The following is an 11,422-nucleotide window of genomic DNA, read 5'->3' as shown; positions in this document are numbered from 1 at the left end:
CTCTTGACCCATGAGCTCATCGCAGACTTCCCGGGAGGAAGAGGTGAGGGAAAATAGTACCAAGAATTGCCTCCTAGAGATATCTTCATTTTTAGATGACGTGGTGGTGGTTATCCCCAGATAATTGAAACAGCTATGTGCGGATTGCCATGGGAATTGGCATCAGATTCCTCTCACAAGTTCGTGGGGAGATTGGGATAGTTACCAATTACTGGTCTTAGAGGTCTTGACTGTGAAGTTGTTGTACTAGGGAATAAAATGACACAATTGGAAAAGGAAGTTTGCACTTTAGAAGATGCAAAGGCGATCGCGCAAGAAGTGATTACTACTCAAGCAGAGCAGCGCTCTGCTTGAATCTGGCGTTTCATCTGTGATTGGATGGGCTTCCTTTTGTCCTTTTGGGGATAAGGTCACATGCTTTTGCCAACTCTGTGAGTTGTTGGTTTGGGGAGAAAAGCAGAACACAAGGCGTCTGTTGTTGTCCAGCCTCTAAAGAGCACGTGGAGCAGGAAACGTGCTCGGAGTCGAGTAGGCTCTCATCCTCTCCTGTAAACGTGTCTCCTGTCCTCGGGACGACAGAGCGCGGTGCCTACGGCAACAACCAGAAACGAACGAGCAAGGCACCCGTGCCTTGTGCCCTGTGGCCCCTTGCCTTTCTCAGGCTGCAAGAAGAGAGGCACCAAGCTGAACCTGAACCCCCGCGAGAGAAACACCGCGTGGACTTGGCGCCTTACTTCCGTCACCTCTGAAGGCCCTCCTTGTTCAGACCGTCAAAAGATACAGACGCTGGGGTTGGTCCTGCCCACAGACCCCAGTGCTCTGGAGAGCAGCAGGCCCCTGCCTCGAGAAATGACTTATGTAGACAGCAAAGTCCTTTGGAGCTCTGGGGAGACTGTCTTGATGGAACACGGTGCATGGTGACAGCTCTGGGAGTGATTGGCAGAGACAGCTTGATCAGCACGTGTCCCCAACTTCCTGGGAAGGGCCAGCAGTTTCCCGGGTGATTGTCCGGCTGAAAAGGAGGCAGAGGAGAAGAAGAAACTATGTTCAGCTGGAGAAGGGTGCCCTGGCTCTCATTCCCGCCGCCAGCATCAGAGGATTAGGAACTGAGCTGGGCAATCAGCTCTGCCCTGAACCCCAGCCGCTGCCTCCGGTCGCACCCTGCGGGTACCGCGCAGAGAAGCCGTGGCGAGAATTCACGCCTCACAAGACCCCTTCAGCGGAGAAGCGCTTCGAGGGCAGGCAGCTGGGTGCGCTACTTGTACAAACTCTCCGGCCTCTCCCCGTCCAGAGCAACTCGCCACGAACAGGCAAGGGACGGTGTGGCTGAAAGGCACCTGCCCAGAGCAGGTGGCAACTAAGGGCCCACCTGGACGAGCCTTTCCTGTAAGGGGAAGCAATCGCTCCCTCTCATCCAGGCCCACCTCCTGCCACTGGCACCAGCCAACTCTTCAACTTGTGCAGGCCGCTCAGGAGCAGCGAGCAGCGAGCAGTGCCAGGACGGCTGGCCAACACAACGTGGGGTCCTCCAGCAATGCAGGCTCTCAGCGCCCGCTTGTGCTCACTTGTGCAACGTCGCGAGCAGCTCGCAGCTGGCGGGCATCCCTCCCTTTTCGGGAGGGCCGCGGTGCAGGGGCCAGGCCGAGCTGGAGTGGTGTGGCGAGTGGGCTCAGCCCGGTGTGGCTCCCGCCTCTCCCTGAGCAGGCGCCGGCTGTGAGGAGCGGGAGTCGCCGGGTGCTGGGCAGACTTCGGCCGATTAGCGCGCTGCGCTCAGCCTCCCAGGGTAGGAGGGAGGGGGCGTTAGTCGCACTGTCCCGTTCTGCCTCCGGCTTGAGCCTTACTCCGCTCTGAGGTTTGCCTTCTCACGTCAGAACAGGGCTCGGGGCGTGCTCCGAGGCGGGCGCTGGCTGCAGGCGCTCGGGTGATGCTCCGTGGTGGCAGCCCTTCCTGCAGCACCGGACCCCATGCGCGTTCCGTGCTCCAGCAGCGCCGTGATGCACCTTTGTCTTCTCAGCGGGCAAGCAAAGGAGCTGTTTGTCACTGCTTCAGCTTCGCTGGTTCCTTTTATCTGGCTTCTCTACCCCAGGTGATTGTGATTGCTTTGTGCTGGCGCTTGGTCAGTGCTCCCATGCAAGAAGAGGTGCCGGCTTGCCATGAAGTCAAGTAGGCTTTCTGTCAGGCACCATGGCCCATTGCTGTGCGAAGGAAGTGAATGGCATCCGAAGGGGCAGTCACCGAGGGACTTGTGCAGCGCCCATCCCGTCTCTGTACCCCCGGGCCTTGTGTCCATAGGCAAGCTGAGTTCAGACTCAAGCTGCGATGTCTGGGTGCCAGGCCATCTCTACTGCTTCAGACAGGAGCTGAAGTCAAGTTGGACAGAAGGAGCTTTTTTTTTCTCTGTGCCAGGCAAAGAGTTTGCCGTTTGGATGGATGCTGGGAAGATCTCAGGGAGGGAATGTGGAGCCGATAGCTGGCCTTTGCTTGGGTCTGCAAGGAGAGTGCCATTATCACAGTTTCTTCACTGTCGGGTTCCTGCCTGAGTTTACTCAAGTACTGGTTGAGTTCTAGGCACCTTTGCTGTCTCCAAGTCATTTTATCTGCTGTTCTCTATCACTCTGAACGACAGCGTTTCCTCCTTTTCAGAGGTCTTCTGGAAGATGTCAGTGTCAGACTTTACAAAGTCAAGTCTGTTTTGCTTGTGACAGTAATTGGTGAGTGATGTCTCCCTGTCCTTATCTCGACCCACGAGCCTTTCGTTGTATTTTCTCTCCCCTGTGCAGCTGAGGAGGGGAGTGAGAGAGAGTGGTGTTGGTTGGGTACCTGGTGTCCAGCCAGGGTTAACCCACCACAGGTGGAAAAAATCACTCAGAAGCACTTTGCCATCTAGGTGAAGCCCAGTAGAGCTCAGCCTGTTCGACTGGGGTTGCTGATCCCTCTTAGAGGAAATTTTGATTTTGTTTTTAATCTTAAGTCATGGCATGCAGTGGAGATCCAAGACAGTGGCAACACAGCAAAGTGCAAAGAAGGAGAGCATTTGGGATAATCAGATCGTGCAGTTTCCGATGGACCAGTTAGCAAAGTGACAGGGAGGATGGTCTAATGTTTCTTTGCCCTGATACTGGGGAGAGCAAGTGCTTTGGGTTATTATTTCTTGGAGGCAAGTTTCAGCATAGCTAAGATTTGTGTGTACCTAAGAGCTCCTTAGTAGGCTGCCTGCCTTAAGACAGTTTCCTTACTCCTACGAAATGGCATTTGCTGCACGTGGAGTTACTTCAGTAAACATCCTGTGCACTTTTCATGGCATAACTCCATAGACTGTGTTTTTCTTCCTTGTCTGCCACTCCATTTTCCTCTTAATGAGGATTTATTTATATTGTCTTTTTGCTCCCTAGAAGTTGTAGAAGTAATGTATCAAGAGGTAGGGTGTGGGGTGGTTTGTTGGTTGGTTGTTTTGGTTTTTTTAATTTGGGGATGTGGGTGGTTGGGGATTGGGTTTGATTGTTCTGCAAATAAAGACCTGCAAACGGACAGGTACTATCTTTGCTTTTGTTAACGGATGAGGAGGAAAGGAAACCAAAGGCTTCAGTGTTTCCTGCTGTCTTCTGTGCCTCTTGCTGCTCTTGGTGTCCTTGGAAATCATTTTCTGCATGCAGATGCACGATCCCCTCTATTAGCACGCTTTTTGTGAAAATTTGAGTGCTGTTTCAAAACTGAAACCAGGGTGTTCCCTTGTGGCATCTGATCCTCCAGAAGTTGTGTGCACTGTATCTCCCAGAAAAAGCCAGCCTGGTCTTCTGTCTCCAAGCTGAAATGCAGCACGTCTATCAGGTTTCAGGTGGCCTCGATTTGTTAGTTGCCTGAAAAAGGGCTGCCAGCAGCTAACTTTTCCCATAAATATTTTCTTTTCCATTATCACAGGATGGTACTGCCACATGGCACTGAAATGCCACAGAGAAGCTGGTAACCCTGAAGAGCCCACTTCCTCCAACATCCCCGATCCCGGGTCTCAGTGACCTTGCAAAAGGTCCCCATGAAGTGCCATCTGGGTGCCGCAGGAGGCGGATCAAAGAGACCGATCCAGCTTATGTCATGCTGGCAATGCAAGGAGACCAACCTGGTGAGCGTCTGTCTTGCTTGTTTATTTTTCCTTTGTTTTCTTTGGCTTTACTTGAGCGTGGTGGTAGAAGGTGCTTGCAGATACTACAGAAGAATCATCTGAGTTTTGAAATTAACCTATGGAAAAAATGAGCAATTGAAAATGTGATGTAAGAGGTCACCTTGTCAGGGCATCCTTGCAGTCTATCGTGTATAGGTATCTTTCAGCAAAGAGTGTGGTTTTGCACTGTGTCTCATCTAAGTAGATGATGACAGTTTAGCTGCATTTGAGTGAGGTCTTTACAGTTTATGCTTGTGTAACTGTGGGATAGGGGCCGTGAAACAGAAACTATAGAATCAGGTTGAGATAATTAGTATGTAACCAAGGTAATAGGTAATGAAGCTAACTGACCATGGCAAGGTACAATGCTGCTATGTTCCATGTACAGTCCCTACCAAACTGAACAATAGGTTTGGAGATATTAATCTTATGAAGTAAGTTGCTATGGACAGGTGCACCTACAACAAGGATACTGCGCATGCCTGCATGAAGGGGATCATCCAGCAGACACGGGTGCAAGACCACTGACGACCACCAGAGACCCCTGAGGACCACCGACTCAAATCACTGAGCATGCGTGACAGGGAGGAGAATATGGAAATGGATTCTAAAAAATGATTATCATAGGACTGCCTTTTCTGAGAAAAACAATGAATACATATGCTTTGATCCTACATAACCTGTGTGTTGGTGATCACCTGGCATGCACGTTGGGTGGAGTTATCCCCCGTGCATCCAGCGCTGCAATAAAGAATGCCTGCCTTTTAACACTACATTGGTGTTGCGAGGTTTATTCCCAGATTTGGTGACACTTGGGCTTTTAAAGTAGTGGTCTGGTGAAAATGATGTCACAAAAAAGCATCATCAGAAAGCTTGGTAGAGGTTTATAAAGTGGGTTTTATGATGACATTCAGTTTGTTACAGTGCTGTGCACATTCTGTTCTTGTACCAAAGTGATCCATGGTTTTGTTACTTCCTTTATCAAAGAAGGAAGCTTGAGGAACTTAAGCAGATGGCTTGCACGTGCATGTAGAGCTGGGTGACAAATGCAGACATTTGAATTAACAGACTGGTAGAAACATGTCAAAGCATTTAGAGCAATGTAGCCTGTTGTGTTGCACATACTGCAATATGTAGCCTATATAAGGTCAGGCACAGCAAAAACACTGTAATGAACACCTGGAAGATAATAGTCTTTTAAGCAAATTATATAACCTGTAATGTAATCACATCATCAGCTGCATGCACAACTGAATTGTCTCTGTGTACTTTGTCTTAAAAATTTATTACGGAGTCATCAGTAATCCCAGAATGGTTTAGAAATATGTTAATGATGCAAAATAAGTGATAAGCTGATTTACAATCTTAAGAGCGAATCTGTGACAAAATTTCATCTTTGTGCAGCACAGAATGAATATTGTCAGCTTGTTTTACTTACATGTTCTTTGTGTGATTTCACTTTTTTGTTTCTAAGACCAGAACTGTGTAAGTATTATACATGTAAAGTTCCAATAAAATGGATGGCTCTTCTCACCTCAAATTACCTGTTACTGAAACAGATTTAGTTGTGTGCTTTGGGGTTTTTTTGGTTTGTTTTTGTTTTTCTTAGATGATTACATATGGAATATATGTATAGTTACTTAGAAATAAATTATAAGGCTATTGGCCTTTCTGTGTAAAATAAAATTTTCCTACCTAATAGCCATTTTTGTTTACTTATGCTATTGTTTTCCTTAATATATTTGGGTTTACAGGCCTACTCAGAAAAAAGAGAAGCAGTAAAAGTTAGCAAATTAATTAGCAATAGTTATAGGACTGACTGGTTTTAGCAGTGTACTGGATGGGAAAAAAAGATTCAAGAAGCATCAGAATATAGTGAGCAGTCCAAAGGTAAAATTATTGAAAGCTGTTTCTTTTAAAGTGAATTGGGATCTCAAGGTAACAGCAGAGGGTTGCCTGAATAATTTGTGTGATTCTCTTTGAATATGGTGAGACTCACTGAATTACTATGCTTAGTTTACAATATCCTATGACCACGTAAAGAAAAGAGTGCTCCTGTTTGTAGTCAGTGAAGGCAGAGGCTTTCATGGATTTTTTTTTCATCTTTACAATTGCAGAAGTATGCTCTGTTCCAAACCAGGGGCTTCTGTGTGATGTGGTTTTGTAAAATGCTGCAGATACACAGCCGTCCTCCTGCCTAAATTTAAGCAGACCATAAAATATTTGTTGCCTATTTGTTGTGAATAGTCTTTAGCCTCTAAAATTTTTCTGAAAACTTCTGTGACAGAAAAATTTTCCAAATATAAAACAAACTTACATCAAGCTGTGTCAGGGGGGTGGGGGGTGGGGGAGGTGGAATTACTGCCTTATGTCTGTTTTCACTTGCAAATTGCATTGTGGATTATGTTCAGATACGCTGAAACCATTAATTTTTGCTGTGAAAGCAGAGTTTTTGGTGAAATCTGCTTTTGTAGGCCAGAGTGCCAGGGGATGCCAGAACTGAAGCTCATAGTATTAAAACCTGACCAGTAGAAAACCTGTCACCTGTCATTATAGCAAAGCACTAAAGAATAAGCTTGTGTGAAGAAATTGTGTATGTATGTGTAACAGGCAAACTGTTGATACCCCTAGGATTTCAACTATAAAATTTTACACCTAATGCAGTAATCAGCAGTAGCTGCATGATGTTCTCCAAAAAAAAAAAGTACAATTTTATGAATTTTTCAGAATTATTCAGTCACATGAATGTGCCTTATCCAGGAATTCAGCTGTCTTTATTTGATAAAGCATACTTTAAGGGTATAACTATCAGCAGTAGTACTACTTTTCAGTCTTGCTTTGATCTTCTGACTCCTCTTATTGTAGGAAAAACTTTTGCAAATACTATTTGCAGTTACATGCTTTACTGGTCAAAATAGTAAAGAAAGGGAAAACATGAGATGATGATGAAACTCTCTGGAGTTAAGTTGCTTAACGGTAAGACAGCCAAACGTGGTTTGTTTTTTGGTTTTTTTTAATGCTCATCAGCCTAATAAGAAGGTTTTATGTTCTTAAGCATACATTGAATCCAATTAAATCTCTTTTTTCTGTTGAAAGTTTTCTGAAAGGTGTTTAGTACAAATTTACTGAAAAAATTGGAGACAGTAATGTTATGACCAAAAAAACCCCTCAACCCCAACTAGCATGGGTATTTAAAACTATTTACAAATTCATAGATCACCTGTTCACATGGACTTCAAGGTGTTTGCTGTGCCAAAGCCCTCAAAATCTATTCCATAAAATAAGATTTCCTGTGTGGCTGCAATACCACTAACCTGCAGACAAGAATTCTAATCATTCTTTTCTATAGTATGGTCTCTTTGAGTTGTTTGATATTTAAGCCCTCTTCACTTTTGAACGCTTTTTCCTCAGTATTGGAGTTCTTGTCCAAAACTGTCATGTTTTTAGGCAACTGTTAGAGGCAGAGACAGAAAGACAGCTGGGATCCTAACTTGGTCACTCTGCACTGTTAATTTTGCTTTACTGTAGTTGTGTTCTTAGAAGTGTTTATAGTGCTGGTTTTCAGATATTTTAAAAGTGTACACCATATCCTATTGTAAAAATTGTCTCTTTTTCCCTTGGCCATCATTAGGTAACATCCACATGACATTCCTCAAGTTCTGAAAAGTTTGCTAATGTGCCATTAATGTATACTCAGCTTTCCTTAGTCAAGCCAAGGAGATATTTGATCTGCACTGTCAGTCAGCTGAGTCTTCACGGATCACAGTTTGAATACCATGAGTTAGAATATTAACAGCGTAACATTTCTCTTTATAAGAGCAGGTGGAGAACCCTGGAATTTGTGTTAGTGCGTTCAGAATAATGGAGAGCTGCAGCAGAAGCGTAACTTGCCATGAAAACAGAGTAGTGTAACAAATCAAAAAGCTCCAACTGAATTCAAGGATGGAAATGTGTTGCTCGAGATCACCTTACCCCAGTAATTATGTTGTTTGATTTACTTTGGAGTCAATGCAGTCATGCAACTGGCAGTTTTCAGGCATCAGCAGTTCCATGTAAAAGCAGTGGAAGCTTCTGGGTCTGGAAGGGGTTTTGATGTTTGTTTTTCAGAGATGCCAAAGTCAAAAGCTGGGTGCATGCTTTCAAAACCTAGCCTTATTGTTTGAAATGCTGAAATGTTTATTTAATTGTATTGTGCTCCATCTCTGACCTGAATGCCCTTAAGTAGTACGCGAGATAATTTCTTCTTTTTGAATACTGATTGCTTTGCAAGCCCAAAGATAAAACAAAAATGCAGTTACATTTTATGAATTACATCCATGTATACAGAATATGTGCATGTTTCTAAAAGAGAATTCCAGACACAGATTTAAAAATAACTTGGCAGTTTGGGTACTGAAGAGCAATTTTCCTTTTACGTGCAACTATTTAACTGTAGCAAAGTCTAAAGGCTGTTTTCATTTTAATGTGACCGAACATATGCTTCATTCTTACCACTTTTAAACTAGACTAAAATATAAACATGTTATCAGAGATCAAGGTTATATATACATTAACTTTCTTTGCGTAGCAATGCAAACAAAAATTGAATTGGCCCATGCATTACTTAAGCATCTAAAATTTCATTGACTTCAGCATATCTATTCCTTAAATAGTTGTATCTGTGCTGAATATGCAGGCTTAGTTGTAAAAGATGTGGGATGAAGTCCAATTTTTTTTCCATAAACAAATAGTCTAATATTCTTCTTTTGCAGTTCTCTGCAGATTACTTTTCAGAATGTAATTACATATTATGCTATAGCCTGGAAAAAAAGCTAGAAATAGAAATATTGAATTTCAGTCTTAGCATGTTTTGTCTTCCTATTAATAGTTTTAATTGTACTACACATCCAGAATGACTGAAGAATCAACATGCAGTAAGTGTCTGAACAGCTGCACAGAATTATTTGACCAATTGACTATGAAAATGTTATATGGTGAGCAGGAAGGAGTATACTTTTGATTATTATAAAGGACAGCCAGCCTTACTTTCCACCGATGCAAGTTTTCATCCATGCAATATAAAAGTCTAAAAAGTGAGGCCAGTTGCAGGTTTTGTAACTTATTGTTGCAAGAATCGCAGTATGTAGTTGTGTATTTTTCACCCTTCTAAAATAACATTTATTAACATATTTTGTATTTTTACTTGAGGTATCTTTCCCACTAAAACACAAAATGGAATGAAAACCCAACGATTACAAAACCAAGAAGCTTAACACAAATTTAAATTTTAAAAAAGTTTTCTAGAGATGACTGACAGCAAAGGTTTACTACCAATTATTAGACTCAGAGGTGCATTATTTATTGAACATTTCAGACAAGGTAACTGTGGTAACCTGATTATTTACAAAAGTAGTAATTGACATTGATTTTTCTCTTAATAAACAGCTGAATGACAAACCTCCTGAAAGCCAAAGCAGATTTTTCCGTGGACCCTGAGATGAAGGGGTAGGTAATATTCCTACTTCAAGGAAAAGTTTCTTCCGCAGAATTAAAATACTGTTCTAAGGTGCTTATTTTGGATCGTCCTCTACCATAGCGTTCAAGTGTTGACAAATACTCAAGGAACAGAAAAATGGAAGATGCATTAGGCGGCTGTGCTTCTATTTTACCTATTAGAGATTTAAGCAAGTTGAACATGTGACATTTTTCTTAGTTTGTTGAGCAATTTCTCTTGCATACAGTTCATGACTAGAAACACATCTATGTACAGGGGGTTTCTCTCTCATATTCCCATATAAAGCCATTTGGTGTGAGACAGGATATTAAGAGATTTTACTCTAAATGCCCAATACATGATTTTGTAATAAATACATCTTGGCAATGCCTTGTGCCTAATGTATTTACCCTCCTGATGTACAGAAGGTTATGTACCAAGAAGGTTTTAGTTGTTCTGTCTCCCAAGAATTCCCTTCCATGACAAACTACAGTCTGATTTTGGTAGGAAAAATGATTTTAAAAATTGTATTGCAGGATTCTGGGTTTAATGTCTTCAGTTACTGTATGAACAATGTTAAATTTATGCTTATAGAGTGCTTTATGACTTTTTTTTTTGGCTTGGATTTTCCTATAGATTTCTAGCTAATTGATGGAAAAGGTTAATCCTTCAATAATTTTAAATTTGTCAGTTTCCAGCTTGAACCAGTTCTGCCAGACTAAGTATATCTTATTTTTGAAGAACTAATGTTTGGCCTACATCTCTCTTACATAAAAACTGGAGACTTGATTCGGTAAGATAGACCTAGGAAAGTGTTTGTCAAGCTAAGTGTATTTTGCAGTGTCTCTTTCTAGGTTCCTTATGGTTTCTGAACTTGTGGGATTGCAGCTTTGTTTCCATTGTAAATGTTACTTCTTAGCTAAACGCGCTGGATCCCTCTTGCAAATGATCACATCTCTTTGTTCAGGATCTCACTGGTGCTTTAAGAGGAACAGGTACCGCTCCTTCAAACTAAAGAGGGTGTGAGCTGAATTCACAGCTTGGTTTCACTTATTTCTCTCGGGCGCGTGGGAATGGTTCAAAGCTGTGGCAGGGGAGGTTTTGACTGGCCATTAGGAAGCATTTCTTTACCAAGAGGGTGGTCAAACACTGGAACAGGCTTCCTAGAGAGGTGGTCGACGTGCCAAGCCTGTCAGTGTTTAAGAGGCGTTTGGACAGTGGCCTGGGTAACGTGCTTTAACTTGGTCAGCCCTGAGTTGGTCAGGCAGTTGGACTAGATGATGGTTGTAGGTCCCTTCCAACCAAACTACTCTATTCTAGCCTATTATCAGAAGTCATCCGTGCTCTTTTTTCCCCACCTCTTTTTGCTGTACCAAAGTGCAAGTAAAAGAAGTGCACTTAGAGACAGTCTTTGTAAATGTCTATTTGTAAAGAGAGATACAGACACCAACACCCTTACAACCTAACCTGACTCTGTAATCCTCAGGGTGCCAACATATGCTTATATATTTATATGCACATGATAAAATCACCCTGAAAACGTGCAGCCTCGAGGTAGAACTCCAGAGGAGCGACAGGAGACCCGCGCTTGCAGCACACGAGGCGCGCTGCTCTCGCTTCCCTCCCACGCCGCGGCGCATCCCTTACCGGTGCCCGGAACCCCCCGCCGTGTGCCTCACCCCCAGACAGCCGGTCTCCGTTCAGCCGGGCCGGCCGTTCCGCAGGCCCCGCCGCCGCGGGCACCCACGACCCTCGCTGCGGCCCAGCGGCCCTGCCGGGCCCTGGCGGCTGCG

General features: G+C 43.7%; 1 protein-coding gene and 1 long non-coding RNA gene across 2 annotated transcripts in view; one reads left to right on the top strand and one right to left on the bottom strand.

Annotated features, from left to right (window-relative positions):
• LOC142600431 (uncharacterized) overlaps window positions 1-11,422 on the bottom strand; it is a 761,935-nt gene that overhangs the window by 686,140 nt on the left and 64,373 nt on the right. The gene's annotated exons all lie outside the window — the stretch shown is intronic.
• On the top strand, window positions 11-8,052 carry C2H7orf57 (chromosome 2 C7orf57 homolog). The gene is given in 6 exon segments (XM_075747177.1): window positions 11-43; window positions 1,705-1,783; window positions 3,953-4,180; window positions 5,631-5,641; window positions 5,911-6,046; window positions 7,979-8,052. Coding segments are annotated over 6 exon segments (561 nt in total).

The sequence above is a fragment of the Balearica regulorum genome, chromosome 2 (genome assembly GCF_011004875.1).
Source record: "Balearica regulorum gibbericeps isolate bBalReg1 chromosome 2, bBalReg1.pri, whole genome shotgun sequence".
Classification (NCBI taxonomy): Eukaryota; Metazoa; Chordata; class Aves; order Gruiformes; family Gruidae; genus Balearica; species Balearica regulorum.
Note: the sequence above shows the minus strand (reverse complement) of the source record. Positions and strands in the feature narration are given on the sequence as shown.